Genomic DNA, 16,077 nt, shown 5'->3' with positions numbered 1-16,077 from the left:
GCAGCAGGCATCGTCAGGGTCGGGATCGAAGCCACGACCTCCTGTATACCAGGCGAGGTAGTCAACATCTCCTAGCCACTATGATGATGATGAGAGAGACTTAAACTCCAAATCTACAGCAGCAGGCATCGTCAGGGTCGGGATCTAACCCACGACCTCCTGCGTACCAGGAGAGGTAGTCAACATCTCCTAGCCACTATGATGATGATGAGAGAGAGACACAGACCTCCTGTAGACTCAGCGAGGTAGTCAACATCTCCTAGCCACCTTGATGATGATGATGAGAGAGACACAGCAAACTCCAAATATACAGCAGCAGCAGGCATGGTCAAGGTCGGGATCGAACTCCCCACGACCTCCTGCGTACCAGGCGAGGTAGTCAACATCTCATAGCCTGCTGTGGCCACTCCCCTCATTTATCGCTGCAGCAGCAGCGGCGGCGACGCCGCCGCCACTTTGCCACCACCACCGCCTCCTGCGTCACCGCCGGTGGCCGCTGGTCCCAGCAACAGCAACGGCGGAAGGATGGCGGAGGAGGAGGAGGAGGCGGGGGAGGAGGCGGGGGAGGCGGGGGAGGCGGGGGAGGCGGGGGTGGAGGAGGAGGAGGCGGGGGAGGAGGAGGAGGCAGAGGAGGAGGCGGAGGAGGAGGAGGAGGCGGAGGAGGAGGAGGAGGAGGCGGAGGAGGAGGCAGAGGAGGCAGAGGAGGAGGAGGAGGCGGGGGTGGAGGCAGAGGAGGAGGAGGAGGCGGAGGAGGAGGAGGAGGAGGCGGAGGAGGAGGCAGAGGAGGCAGAGGAGGAGGAGGAGGCGGGGGAGGAGGTTCGCGGCGAGGGCGCCACCCAGTGGTGGTGTCGGGAGGAAGCCGACGCCGAGCCCTGGAGAAGCTCCGAGGCTACCGGGAACTCGGAGGAAGAGGAGGAGGCGGAGGAGCGTGGGGAGGTGGTGGAGGTGGTGATGGAGGAGGAGGAGGACCCAGACTTTGTGCCTCGAGGGGAAAAGCGAGGCGGGGGGAGGAGGGGGCGGAGGAAGAGCGGTGGGAGGCGCGGTGGAGTAGCGGGCAGGAGAGGAGGCGGTGGAGTAGGAAGGGTGAGTGGGTGGGTGGGTGGGTGAGTGGGTGGGTGGGTGAGTGGGTGAGTGGGTGAGTGGGTGGGTGGGTGAGTGGGTGGGTGGGTGGGTGAGTGGGTGGGTGAGTGGGTGAGTGAGTGGGTGAGTGGATGGGTGAGTGAGTAGGTGGGTGGGTGGGTGAGTGAGTGGGTGAGTGAGTGGGTGGGTGGGTGAGTGAGTGGGTGAGTGGGTGGGTGAGTGGGTGAGTGGGTGAGTGGGTGGGTGAGTGGGTGGGTGAGTGAGTGAGTGGGTGGGTGGGTGAGTGGATGGGTGAGTGGGTGAGTGAGTTGGTGAGTGAGTGGGTGAGTGAGTGGGTGGATGAGTGGATGGGTGGGTGGGTGAGTGGGTGAGTGAGTGGGTGGGTGAGTGAGTGAGTGGGTGAGTGAGTGAGTGGGTAAGTGGATGAGTGGGTGGGTGAGTGGGTGAGTGGGTGGGTGAGTGGGTGAGTGGGTGGGTGAGTGGGTGGGTGGGTGAGTGGGTGGGTGGGTGGGTGAGTGGGTGAGTGAGTGGGTGGGTGAGTGAGTGGGTGAGTGAGTGAGTGGGTGAGTGAGTGGGTGAGTGGGTGAGTGGGTGGGTGAGTGGGTGGGTGAGTGGGTGGGTGAGTGGGTGATGTATTGTAGAATATGGTGACGTATTGTATTGTGTAGTGAAGCAGTGTAGAGTGTAGGGAGTGTATGGTGTATTGTAGTTTATGGTAGTGTTGTGTATAGTTGATGGCATATAGTGGTGTAGTGCATAGTATAGTGTACGATAGTGTATAGTGTCGAGTATAATGTAGTCTGTAGTAGTGTAGTGTATAGTAGTGTACAGTACAGTGTATAGTATTGTACAGTGCAGTGTGTAGTGTACTGTAAAGTGTAGTGTTTAATGTATATAGTGCGGTGCATAGTAGTGTATAGTGTAGTGTATAGTAGTGTACAGTGTAGTTTAGTGTAGTGTGTAGTGTACGGTCTAGTGTAGTGTATCGTGTAGTGTAATGTGTAGTGTATAGTGTAGTGTATAGTGTAGTGTAATATGTAGTGTGTAGTATAGTGTAGTGTGTAGTGTATAGTGTAGTGTATAGTGTAGTGTATAGTGTAGTGTATAGTAGTGTAGTGTATAGTGTAGTGTATAGTGTAGTGTATAGTGTAGTGTATAGTAGTGTAGTGTGTTGTATAGTGTAGTGTATAGTATAGTGTATAGTGTAGTTAATAGTGTAGTGTATAGTAGTGTATAGTGTAGTGTATAGTGTAGTGTATAGTAGTGTGTAGTGTATAGTGGAGTGTATAGTGGAGTGTATAGTAGTGTATAGTGTAGTGTATAGTGTAGTGTATAGTAGTGTAGTGTATAGTGTAGTGTATAGTAGTGTATAGTGTAGTGTAGTGTATAGTGTAGTGTATAGTAGTTTATAGTGTAGTGTATAGTGTAGTGTATAGTAGTGTATAGTGTAGTGTATAGTATAGTGTATAGTGTAGTGTATAGTGTAGTGTATAGTGTAGTGTTTAGTAGTGTATAGTGTAATGTATAGTGTAGTGTACAGTACTGTATAGTGTAGTGTATAGTGTAGTAGTGTATAGTGTAGTGTATAGTGTAGTAGTATATAGTGTAGTGTATAGTATAGTGTAGTGTATAGTATAGTAGTGTATAGTAGTGTAGTGTATAGTAGTGTATAGTGTAGTGTATCGTGTAATGTATAGTGTAGTGTATAGTGTAGTGTATAGTATAGTGTAGTGTATAGTGTAGTGTATAGTGTAGTGTAGTGTGTAGTGTATAGTGTAGTGTATAGTGTAGTGTATAGTGTAGTGTATAGTGTAGTAGTGTATAGTGTAGTGTATAGTGTGGTGTATAGTGTGGTGTATAGTGTAGTGTATAGTGTAGTGCATAGTGTAGTGTATAGTGTAGTGTATAGTAGTGTATAGTGTAGTGTGTAGTGCATAGTAGTGTATAGTGTAATGTATAGTGTAGTGTATAGTGTAGTGTATAGTGTAGTGTATAGTAGTGTATAGTGTAGTGTATAGTAGTGTATAGTGTAGTGTATAGTGTAGTATATAGTGTAGTGTATAGTGTAGTATATCCTAATGCGTGTGCCCCGTATGTGTGGGCGCGTGTGGAGGAAGAACTCAGCCACTGCTGAGCGCAGTCACCGCTGCCACCTCTGTGACCGGATCTTCGGCTCCGTCACGCTCCTACGCAACCACATCAACACCCACACCGGTACAGACACACACAGATACACCTAAAGATACACACACGTAAATCCAGATAGACACACATACACATACAGATACAGACACACACAGATACATGTAAAGATACACAGACGTACATCCAGATAGACACACATATACATACAGATACAGACACACAGATACACGTAAAGATACACACACGTATGTACGTACACGTACATCCAGATATACACACACAGATACAGACACACACAGCTACACGTAAAGATACACACACGTACATCCAGATAGACACACATATACATACAGATACAGACACACACAGATACACGTCAAGATACACACACGTACATTCAGATAGACACACATACACATAGAGATACAGACACACACAGATACACGTAAAGATACACACACGTACATCCAGATAGACACACATATACATACAGATACAGACACACACAGATACACGTAAAGATACACACACGTATGTACGTACACGTACATCCAGATATACACACACAGATACAGACACACACAGCTATACGTAAAGATACACACACGTACATCCAGATAGACACACATATACATACACATACAGACACACACAGATACACGTAAAGATATACACACGCATGTACGTACACGTACATCCAGATAGACACACATATACATACAGATACAGACATACACAGATACACGTAAAGATACACACACGTACATCCCCAGATAGACACACATATACATACAGATACAGACACACACAGATACACGTAAAGATACACACACGTACATCCAGATAGACACACATATACATACAGATACAGACACACAGATACACGTAAAGATACACACACGTATGTACGTACACACGTACATCCAGATAGACACACATATACATACAGATACAGAAACATACAGGTACATGCACAGACACATGTAGATACAGATACAGACACATACAAAAAGCTAATGACAAAGATCCCCGGTGTAGCCTGTTGCAGGCTGTAGGGGCAAGTGCCGTTAGCGATCAGCACCTATGAAGGTGTACACTGTGGCCCACGAGGGGGTGGGTGGCCAGCACCACACTGTGTGTGACACTGTGTCTGTGTGACACTGTGTGTGACACTGTGTGTGACACTGTGTGTGTGTGACACTGTGTGTGACACTGTGTGTGTGACACTGTGTGTGACACTGTGTGTGTGTGTGACACTGTGTGTGACACTGTGTGTGTGTGACACTGTGTGTGTGTGTGACACTGTGTGTGACACTGTGTGTGTGTGACACTGTGTGTGTGACACTGTGTGTGTGTGACACTGTGTGTGTGACACTGTGTGTGTGTGACACTGTGTGTGTGACGCTGTGTGTGTGTGACACTGTGTGTGTCACTGTGTGTGTGACACTTTGTGTGTGTCACTGTGTGTGTGTGTGACACTGTGTGTGTGTCACTGTGTGTGTGTGTGAGACACTGTGTGTGTGTGACACTGTGTGTGTGACACTGTGTGTGTGTGTCACTGTGTGTGACACTGTGTGTGTGTGGCACTGTGTGTGTGACACTGTGTGTGTGTGACACTGTGTGTGTGACACTGTGTGTGTGTGTCACTGTGTGACACTGTGTGTGTGACACTGTGTGTGTGTGTGTGACACTGTGTGTGTGTGACACTGTGTGTGTGACACTGTGTGTGTGACACTGTGTGTGTGTCACTGTGTGTGTGTCACTGTGTGACACTGTGTGTGTGACACTGTGTGTGTGTGTGACACTGTGTGTGTGTGTGTCACTGTGTGTGTGTGTGACACTGTGTGTGTGTGTGTCACTGTGTGTGTGTGACACTGTGTGTGTGTGACACTGTGTGTGTGTGACACTGTGTGTGACACTGTGTGTGTGTGTGACACTGTGTGTGTGTGACACTGTGTGTGACACTGTGTGTGTGTGACACTGTGTGTGTGTGACACTGTGTGTGTGACACTGTGTGTGTATGACACTGTGTGTGTGACACTGTGTGTGTAACACTGTGTGTGTGTGACACTGTGTGTGTATGACACTGTGTGTGTGACACTGTGTGTGTGACACTGTGTGTGTGTGACACTGTGTGTGTAACACTGTGTGTGTGTGACACTGTGTGTGTGACACTGTGTGTGTGTGACACTGTGTGTGTAACACTGTGTGTGTGTGACACTGTGTGTGTGTGTGTGACACTGTGTGTGTGTGACACTGTGTGTGTGTGTGTCACTGTGTGTGTGTGTGACACTGTGTGTGTGTGTGTCACTGTGTGTGTGTGACACTGTGTGTGTGTGACACTGTGTGTGTGTGACACTGTGTGTGACACTGTGTGTGTGTGTGACACTGTGTGTGTGTGACACTGTGTGTGACACTGTGTGTGTGTGACACTGTGTGTGTGTGACACTGTGTGTGTGACACTGTGTGTGTATGACACTGTGTGTGTGACACTGTGTGTGTAACACTGTGTGTGTGTGACACTGTGTGTGTATGACACTGTGTGTGTGACACTGTGTGTGTGACACTGTGTGTGTGTGACACTGTGTGTGTAACACTGTGTGTGTGTGACACTGTGTGTGTATGACACTGTGTGTGTGACACTGTGTGTGTGACACTGTGTGTGTGTGACACTGTGTGTGTAACACTGTGTGTGTGACACTGTGTGTGTGACACTGTGTGTGTGTGACACTGTGTGTGTAACACTGTGTGTGTGTGACACTGTGTGTGTGTGTGTGTGTGACACTGTGTGTGTGTGACACTGTGTGTGTGTGTGTGTGACACTGTGTGTCTGTACATGCAGGCACGAAGCCGCACCAGTGCCTCGAGTGTGCGATGGCGTTTGTAACCAAGGGGGAGTTGGTGCGGCACGGCCGCTACGTCCACACCGGCGAGAAGCCCTTCAAGTGCCCTGCATGCGAGTACACAAGTGTGGAGGTGCCTCCATCCCCCTCCCTCCCCTCCCTCCATCCCCTCCTCCTCCCTCCCTCCCTCCCTCCACCTCCTCCCTCCCCTCCCTCCCTCCCCTCCCTCCCCTCCCTCCCCTCCCTCCCTCCCTCCCCTCCCTCCCTCCCTCCCTCCCTCCCTCCACCTCCTCCCTCCCTCCCCTCCCTCCCTCCCTCCCTCCCTCCCCCCCTCCCTCCCTCCCTCCCTCCCTCCCTCCACCACCTCCCTCCCTCCCCCCCCCCCTCCCTCCACCACCTCCCACCCCTCCCTCCCTCCCCTCCCTCCCCTCCCTCCCTCCCTCCCTCCCTCCCTCCCTTCCTCCCTCCCTCCCTCCCTCCCTCCCCTCCCTCCCCCCCTCCCTCCCTCCCTCCCTCCCTCCACCACCTCCCTCCCTCCCCCCCCCCCTCCCTCCACCACCTCCCACCCCTCCCTCCCTCCCCTCCCCCCCTCCCTCCCTCCCTCCCTCCCTCCCTCCACCACCTCCCTCCCTCCCCCCCCCCCTCCCTCCACCACCTCCCACCCCTCCCTCCCTCCCCTCCCTCCCTCCCTCCCTCCCTCCCTCCCTCCCTCCCTCCCTCCCCCCCTCCCTCCCTCCCTCCCTCCCTCCACCACCTCCCTCCCTCCCCCCCCCCTCCCTCCACCACCTCCCACCCCTCCCTCCCTCCCCTCCCTCCCCTCCCTCCCTCCCTCCCTCCCTCCCTCCCTCCCCTCCCTCCCTCCCTCCCTCCCTCCCTCCCTCCCTCCCCTCCCTCCCTCCCTCCCTCCCCTCCCTCCCTCCCTCCCCTCCCTCCCCTCCTCCCTCCCTCCCCTCCCTCCCTCCCTCCCTCCACCTCCTCCCTCCACCACCTCCCTCCCCCCCTCCCTCCCTCCCCTCCCTCCCTCCCCTCCCTCCCTCCCCTCCCTCCACCACCTCCCTCCCTCCCCCCCCCCCCTCCCCCCCCTCCCTCCCTCCCCTCCCTCCCTCCCTCCCTCCCTCCCTCCCTCCCTCCCCTCCCTCCCTCCCTCCCTCCCTCCCCTCCCTCCCTCCCTCCCTCCCTCCCTCCCCTCCCTCCCTCCCTCCCTCCCCTCCCTCCTCCCTCCCTCCCCTCCCTCCCTCCCTCCACCTCCTCCCTCCACCACCTCCCTCCCCCCCTCCCACCCCTCCCTCCCTCCCTCCCCTCCCTCCCTCCCTCCCTCCCTCCCCTCCCTCCCTCCCTCCCTCCCCCCCTCCCACCCCTCCCTCCCTCCCCTCCCTCCCCTCCCTCCCTCCCTCCCTCCCTCCACCACCTCCCTCCCTCCCTCCCTCCCCTCCCTCCCTCCCTCCCTCCCTCCCTCCCTCCCCTCCCTCCCTCCCTCCCTCCCCCCCCCCTCCCTCCACCACCTCCCTCCCCCCCTCCCACCCCTCCCTCCCTCCCTCCCTCCCTCCCCTCCCTCCCTCCCCCCCTCCCTCCCTCCCTCCCTCCCCTCCCTCCCTCCCCCCCCCCCTCCCTCCACCACCTCCCTCCCCCCCTCCCACCCCTCCCTCCCTCCCCTCCCTCCCCTCCCTCCCTCCCTCCCTCCCTCCACCACCTCCCTCCCTCCCTCCCCTCCCTCCCTCCCTCCCTCCCTCCCTCCCTCCCTCCCCTCCCTCCCTCCCTCCCTCCCTCCCCCCCCCCTCCCTCCACCACCTCCCTCCCCCCCTCCCACCCCTCCCTCCCTCCCTCCCTCCCTCCCCTCCCTCCCTCCCCCCCTCCCTCCCCTCCCTCCCTCCCTCCCTCCCCTCCCTCCCTCCCCTCCCTCCCTCCCTCCCCTCCCTCCCTCCCTCCCTCCACTCCCTCCCCCCCCCCTCCCTCCACCACCTCCCTCCCCCCCTCCCACCCCTCCCTCCCTCCCTCCCTCCCTCCACCTCCTCCCCCCCTCCCTCCCTCCCCTCCCTCCCTCCCTCCCTCCCCTCCCTCCCTCCCTCCCTCCCTCCCTCCCTCCCTCCCCCCCTCCCCCCCTCCCTCCCTCCCTCCCCCCCTCCCCCCTCCCTCCCTCCCCCCCTCCCCCCCTCCCTCCCTCCCTCCCTCCACCTCCTCCCTCCCCTCCCTCCCTCCCTCCCTCCCCCCCTCCCTCCCTCCCCTCCCTCCCTCCCCCCCTCCCCCCCTCCCTCCCTCCCTCCCCCCCTCCCCCCTCCCTCCCTCCCTCCCCCCCTCCCCCCCTCCCTCCCTCCCTCCCTCCACCTCCTCCCTCCCCTCCCTCCCTCCCTCCCTCCCCTCCCTTCCTCCCCTCCCTCCCTCCCTCCCTCCCTCCCTCCCCTCCCTCCCTCCCTCCCTCCCTCCCTCCCCTCCCTCCCTCCCTCCCTCCCTCCCTCCACCACCTCCCTCCCCTCCCTCCCTCCCCCCCTCCCTCCCTCCCCCCCTCCCTCCCTCCCTCCCTCCCTCCCCCCTCCCTCCCTCCCCTCCCTCCCCTCCCTCCCTCCACCTCCTCCCTCCCCTCCCTCCCTCCCTCCCTCCCTCCCCCCTCCCTCCCTCCCTCCCTCCCTCCCCCCCTCCCTCCCTCCCCTCCCTCCCTCCACCACCTCCCTCCCTCCCTCCCTCCACCACCTCCCTCCCTCCCCCTCCCTCCCTCCCTCCCCCCCTCCCTCCACCACCTCCCTCCCTCCCCTCCCTCCCTCCCCTCCCTCCCTCCCTCCCTCCACCTCCTCCCTCCCCTCCCCTCCCTCCCTCCCTCCCCTCCCTCCCTCCCTCCCCTCCCTCCCTCCCCTCCCTCCCTCCCTCCCTCCCTCCACCACCTCCCTCCCTCCACCTCCTCCCTCCCCCCCTCCCTCCCTCCACCTCCTCCCTCCCCTCCCTCCCTCCCCTCCCTCCCTCCCTCCCTCCCTCCCCTCCCTCCCTCCCTCCCTCCCTCCCTCCCTCCCTCCCCTCCCTCCCCTCCCTCCCCTCCTTCCCTCCCCTCCCTCCCTCCCTCCCTCCCCTCCCTCCCTCCCTCCCTCCCTCCCTCCCCTCCCTCCCTCCCTCCCTCCCTCCCCTCCCTCCCTCCCTCCCCTCCCTCCCCTCCCTCCCTCCCTCCCTCCACCACCTCCCTCCCTCCCTCCACCACCTCCCTCCCTCCACCACCTCCCTCCCTCCACCTCCTCCCTCCCCTCCCTCCCTCCCTCCCCTCCCTCCCTCCCTCCCTCCCTCCCCTCCCTCCCTCCCTCTTGTCTCTCTCGCCTCCCTCCCTCCCCTCCCTCCCTCCCTCCCTCCCTCCCTCCCTCCCTCCCTCCCTCCCTCCCTCCCTCCCTCCCTCCCTCCACCACCTCCCTCCCTCCCTCCCCTCCCTCCCTCCCCTCCCTCCCTCCCTCCCTATTTTTAAGAATATTTACTTGCTAGCTCCACGTGTAGGATCTGACGTCTGTACGTTGTTTAGAATGTTTGACTGCCGCTAGAAACTTCCGCGTGATGACGATGATCAGCCACTTTGACGAGCTGCTATCGTTCGCGATGTGCCGTGTCGCTTGTCTGACAAAAACGCAACGTAGCAGTTCAGTGGACCTTACTTGGGTAAAATACAAAATATGTTTTAGCCTCTTGGTCTCTGTGTATCTCTATGGGTTTCTGTGGGTCTCTATGGGTTTCTGTGGGTCTCTATGTGTTTCTGTGGGTCTCTATGGGTCTCTATGGGTCTCGCGTGTCTCTATGGGTCTCTATGTATCTCTCTGGGTCTCTATGTATCCCTATGGGTTTCTGTGGGTCTCTATGGGTCTCTATGTGTCTCTGTGGGTCTCTATGGGTCTCTGCGTGTCTCTATGGGTCTCTGTATCTCTATGGATCTCTATATATCTCTATGGGTCTCTATGTGTCCCTATGGATCTCTGTGGGTCTCTATGTATCTCTATGGGTCTCTGTGGGTCTCTATGGGTCTCTGTATCTCTATGGATCTCTATATATCTCTATGGGTCTCTATGTATCTCTATGGGTTTCTTTGGGTCTCTATGGGTCTCTATGGGTCTCTGTAGGTCTCTATGGGTCTCTGCGTGTCTCTATGGGTCTCTGCGTGTCTCTATGGGTCTCTTCGTATCTCTATGGGTCTCTGTATCTCTATGTATCTCTATGGGTTTCTGTGGGTCTCTATGTATCTCTATGGGTTTCTGTGGGTCTCTATGGGTCTCTATGGGTCTCTGCGTGTCTCTATGGGTCTCTGTATCTCTATGGATCTCTATATATCTCTATGGGTCTCTATGTATCTCTATGGGTTTCTTTGGGTCTCTATGGGTCTCTATGGGCCTCTGTGGGTCTCTATGGTCTCTGCGTGTCTCTATGGGTCTCTGCGTGTCTCTATGGGTCTCTTCGTATCTCTATGGGTCTCTGTATCTCTATGTATCTCTATGGGTTTCTGTGGGTCTCTATGTATCTCTATGGGTTTCCGTGGGTCTCTATGGGTCTCTATGGGTCTCTGCATGTCTCTATGGGTCTCTGTATCTCTATGGATCTCTCTATATCTCTGTGGGTATCTTATGTATCTCTATGGGTCTCTGTATCTCTATGGGTGTCTATGTATCTCTGTGGGTCTCTATGTATCTGTATGGGTCTCTGTGGGTCTCTATGTATCTCTATGGGTCTCTGTATCTCTATGGGTCTCTATATATCTCTATGGGTCTCTATGTATCTCTATGGGTCTCTGTGGGTCTCTATGTATCTCTATTGGTCTCTGTGGGTCTCTATGTATCTCTATGGATTTCTGTGGGTCTCTATGTATCTCTATGGGTCTCTGTATCTCTATGGAACGTTATATATGTCTATTGGTCTCTATGTATCTCTATGGGTTTCTGTGGGTCTCTATGGGTCTCTATGGGTCTATGTGGGTCTCTATGGGTCTCTGCGGGTCTCTATGGGTCTCTGTATCTCTATGGATCTCTATATATCTCTGTGGGTCTCTTATGTATATCTATGGGTCTCTGTATCTCTATGGGTCTCTATGTATCTCTGTGGGTCTCTATGTATCTCTATGGGTCTCTGTATCTCTATGGGTCTCTATGTATCTCTGTGGGTCTCTGTGGGTCTCTATGTATCTCTATGGGTCTCTGTATCTCTATGTATCTCTATGGGTCTCTGCGTATCTCTATGGGTCTCTGTATCTCTATGGGTCTCTATGTATCCCTATGAGTCTCTGTGGGTCTCTATGTATCCCTATGAGTTTCGGGGTCTCTATGTATCTCTATGGGTCTCTGCGTATCTGTATGGGTCTCTATCTCTATGGATCTCAAATATATCTCTGTGGGTCTCTATGTATCTCTATGGGTCTCTGTGGGTCTCTATGTATCTCTATGGGTTTCTGTGAGTCTCTATGTATCTCTATGGGTCTCTGTATCTCTATGGATCTCTATATATCTCTATGGGTCTCTATGTATCCCTATGGATCTCTGTGGGTCTCTATGTATCTCTATGGGTCTCTGTGGGTCTCTATGTATCTCTATGGGTCTCTGTATCTCTATGGATCTCTATATATCTCTATGGGTCTCTATGTTTCTCTATGGATCTCTGTGGGTCTCTATGTATCTCTATGGGTCTCTGTGGGTTTCTATGTATCTCTATGGGTCTCTGTGGGTCCCTATGTATCTCTATGGGTTTCTGTGGTCTCTATTTATCTCTATGGGTCTCTGTATCTCTATGGATCTCTATATATCTCTATGGGTCTCTATGTATCTCTATGGGTCTCTATGTATCTCTATGGATCTCTATGTATCTCTATGGGTCTCTGTGGGTCTCTATGTATCTCTATGGGTCTCTGTATCTCTATGGATCTCTATATATCTCTATGGGTCTCTATGTATCTCTATGGGTCTCTGTGGGTTTCTATGTATCTCTATGGGTCTCTGTGGGTCTCTATGTATCTCTATGGGTTTCTGTGGGTCTCTATGTATCTCTATGGGTCTCTGTATCTCTATGGATCTCTGTGGGTCTCTATGTATCTCTATGGGTCTCTGTGGGTCTCTATGTATCTCTATGGGTCTCTGTGGGTCTCTATGTATCTCTATGGGTATCTGTGGGTCTCTATGTATCTCTATGGGTTTCTGTGGGTCTCTATGTATCTCTATGGGTCTCTATGTATCTCTATGGGTCTCTATGTATCCCTATGGGTCTCTGTGGGTCTCTATGTATCTCTATGGGTCTCTGTGGGTCTCTATGTGTCTCTATGGGTTTCTGTGGGTCTCTATGTATCTCTATGGGTTTCTGTGGGTCTCTATGTATCTCTATGGGTCTCTGTATCTCTATGGATCTCTATATATCTCTATGGGTCTCTATGTATCTCTATGGGTCTCTGTGGGTCTCTATGTATCTCTATGGGTCTCTGTGGGTCTCTATGTATCTCTATGGGTTTCTGTGGGTCTCTATGTATCTCTATGGGTCTCTGCATATCTCTATGGGTCTCTGTATCTCTATGGATCTCTATATATCTCTATGGGTCTCTATGTATCCCTATAACTCTCTATGGGTCTCTATGTATCTCTATGGGTCTCTATGTATCCCTATGGGTCTCTGTGGGTCTCTATGTATCTCTATGGGTCTCTATGTATCCCTATGGGTCTCTGTGGGTCTCTATGTATCTCCATGGGTCTCTGTGGGTCTCTATGTATCTCTATGGGTTTCTGTGGGTCTTTATGTATCTCTATGGGTCTCTATGTATATCTATGTGTCTCTATGTATCTCTATGGGTCTCTGTATCTCTATGGATCTCTATATATCTCTATGGGTCTCTATGTATCCCTATAAGTCTCTATGTATCTCTATGGGTCTCTATTTATCTCTATGGATCTCTATGTATATCTATCGGTCTCTGTGTATCTCTATGGGTCTCTGTGGGTCTCTATGTATCTCTATGGGTCTCTATTTATCTCTATGGATTTCTATGTATATCTATCGGTCTCTGTGTATCTCTATGGGTCTCTGTGAGTCTCTATGTATCTCTATGGGTCTCTATTTATCTCTATGGATCTCTATGTATATCTATCGGTCTCTGTGTATCTCTATGGGTCTCTGTGGGTCTCTGTGTCTCTATGGGTCTCTATTTATCTCTATGGATCTCTATGTATATCTATCGGTCTCTGTGTATCTCTATGGGTCTCTGTGGGTCTCTGTGTATCTCTATGGGTCTCTATTTATTTCTGTGGATCTCTATGTATATCTATCGGTCTCTGTGTATCTTTATGGGTCTCTGTGGGTCTCTATGGGTCTCTGTGGGTCTCTATGGGTCTCTGTGGGTCTCTATGTATCTCTATGGGTCTCTATTTATCTCTATGCGTCTCTGTGGGTCTCTGTGGGTCTCTATGGGTCTCTGTGGGTCTCTGTGTGTCTCTATGGGTCTCTATTTATCTCTGTGGATCTCTATGTATATCTATCGGTCTCTGTGTATCTCTATGGGTCTCTGTGTGTCTCTATGTATCTCTATGGGTCTCTATGCGTCTCTATGGGTCTCTGTGTGTCTCTATGGGTCTCTGTGTATCTCTATGGGTCTCTGTGGGTCTCTGTGTGTCTCTATGGGTCTCTGTGGGTCTCTGTGTGTCTCTATGGGTCTCTATTTATCTCTATGGATCTCTATGTATATCTATCGGTCTCTATGTATCTCTATGGGTCTCTGTGGGTCTCTGTGTATTTCTATGGGTCTCTATTTATCTCTGTGGATCTCTATGTATATCTATCGGTCTCTGTGTGTCTCTATGGGTCTCTGTGGGTCTCTGTGTATCTCTATGGGTCTCTATTTATCTCTGTGGATCTCTATGTATATCTATCGGTCTCTATTTATCTCTATGGATCTCTATGTATATCTATCGGTCTCTGTGTATCTCTATGGGTCCCTGTGTGTCTCTATGTGTCTCTATGGGTCTCTATTTATCTCTGTGGATCTCTATGTATATCTATCGGTCTCTGTGTATCTCTATGGGTCTCTGTGTGTCTCTATGGGTCTCTGTGGGTCTCTGTGTGTCTCTATGGGTCTCTATGTATATATATATCGGTCTCTGTGTATCTCTATGGGTCTTTGTGGGTCTCTGTGTATATCTATGGGTCTCTGTGTATCTCTATGTATCTCTGTGGGTCTCTATTTATCTCTATGGATCTCTATGTATATCTATCGGTCTCTTTGTATCTCTATGGGTCTCTGTGTATCTCTATGGGTCTCTGTGGGTCTCTGTATCTCTATGGGTCTCTATTTATCTCTGTGGATCTCTATGTATTTCTATCGGTCTCTGTGTGTCTCTATGGGTCTCTGTGGGTCTCTATGGGTCTCTGTGGATCTCTATGTATATCTATGGGTCTCTATGTATCTCTATGGGTGCGGTGTGTAAACGTTAGGTTGGCCTTGGTGCTGGCCACCCACTACCCCCATGTCTTGTGTTGCTCGCTTACAGCACTAGCTCCAAGATTCCATTGAGGCCATAGGGTGCGATATTTGTATTTGTACCTGTGTGTACTGATATGCACCTGTAGTATGCTCTTGTGTGTACCTGTTTGTACTTGTAGCATGTGTGTGTGTGTGTGTACCTGTGTGCAGGCATACTGGCACCATGTGTACCATGTACCTGTACATATGCAACGGTGTGTGTATGTGTGTGTCTGTGTGTGTATGTATGTATGTGGGGAGCGATAGTGTAGCGGTTAGCGCGCTGCGCTATGAACCTGGCGACCCGGGTTCGATTCCCGCTCACGGCCAACACCAGTGACGATTATCTGAACCGGTCCCGGGCCTCCCCTAGGTCGACTCAGCCTCAAATGAGTACCTGGTGCGGTGTGTAAACATCGTCACTAGGGAGACAAAGGCGGTCGGGCGTGGTGCTGGCCACCCACCCCCTCGTGTACCGTTCCGGCCTTCATAGGTGCTCGCTAACAGCACTTGCCCCTACAGTCTGTTAAGGCTATACGGGGGATCTTTGTCTTTGTCTTTGTATGTATGTATGGCCTGGCACAAGCGTCGTGGTGACGTCACCGCCACTTAGTTGCGAATGGCGGTTGTTGTTGTTGTTGTTGTGTGTGTGTATATGTATGTGTCCATGGCACCTGAGTCTGCCCCGTGACCTCCTGCCGACGGGCGTTCGACACTTCACGTGGCCTTAACGTGCACATAGCCTGGCACAAGCGCCGTGGTGACATCACCGCCACTTCGTGGCGAATGCCGGTTACTGTTGTTGTTGTAGTTGTTGTTGTGGTATGTTTGTGTACCTCTGCCTGGGTCAGCTCTCTAAATGTAACTCCCTTCCACGTACAGAGCCCCTTGTCCGAGATGATTGCCCGTACAGTCAACACCGCCACCACCACCCACCCCTGCTCGCTCACGCGGGGCCCTGAGCTGTTGACTGTGTGGTGTTGTTGTTGTCTATGGTGGTGTCCCACACACAGTCAACACCGCCACCACCACCCACCCCTGCTCGCTCACGCGGGGCCCTGAGCTGTTGACTGTGTGGTGGTGTTGTTGTTGTTGTTGTTGTCTATGGTGGTGTCCCACACACAGTCAACACCACCACCACGCAGGGCTCTGAGCTGTTGACTGTGTGGTGTTGTTGTTGTTGTCTATGGTGGTGTCCCACACACAGTCAACACCGTCACCACCACCCACCCCTGCTAGCTCACACAGGGCCCTGAGCTGTTGACTGTGTGGTGTTGTTGTTGTTGTTGTCTATGGTGGTGTCCCACACACAGTCAACACCGCCACCACCACCCACCCCTGCTAGCTCACGCAGGGCCCTGAGTTGTTGACTGTGTGGTGTCCCACACACAGTCAACACCACCACCACCCACGCCTGCTAGCTCACGCAGGGCCCTGAGCTGTTGACTGTGTGGTGTTGTTGTTGTTGTCTATGGTGGTGTCCCACACACAGTCAACACCGCCACCACCACCCCACCCCTGCTAGCTCACGCAGGGCCCTGAGCTGTTGACTGTGTGGTGTTGTTGTTG

The 16,077-nt window shown here is 53.4% G+C and overlaps 1 protein-coding gene across 1 annotated transcript in view; it reads left to right on the top strand.

Annotated features, from left to right (window-relative positions):
• The first annotated feature begins 801 nt into the window (after nucleotides 1–801).
• The window catches only part of LOC116937514 (uncharacterized), a 41,552-nt gene continuing 26,276 nt past the window's right edge, over nucleotides 802–16,077 (top strand). The window contains exons 1-3 of the mRNA XM_076058132.1: nucleotides 802–1,083; nucleotides 3,198–3,294; nucleotides 6,068–6,201. Coding sequence (XP_075914247.1) covers nucleotides 952–1,083; nucleotides 3,198–3,294; nucleotides 6,068–6,201 — 363 coding nt within the window. The 5' untranslated portion in view covers nucleotides 802–951. The remainder of the gene's footprint in view (nucleotides 1,084–3,197; nucleotides 3,295–6,067; nucleotides 6,202–16,077) is intronic.

Source organism: Petromyzon marinus (assembly GCF_048934315.1).
Source record: "Petromyzon marinus isolate PM22_M1 ecotype Great Lakes invasive population chromosome 68 unlocalized genomic scaffold, UKy_Petmar_22M1.pri1.0 chr68_unloc.1, whole genome shotgun sequence".
Lineage (NCBI taxonomy): Eukaryota > Metazoa > Chordata > Hyperoartia > Petromyzontiformes > Petromyzontidae > Petromyzon > Petromyzon marinus.
This window is presented reverse-complemented; position numbering and strand designations above follow the sequence as displayed.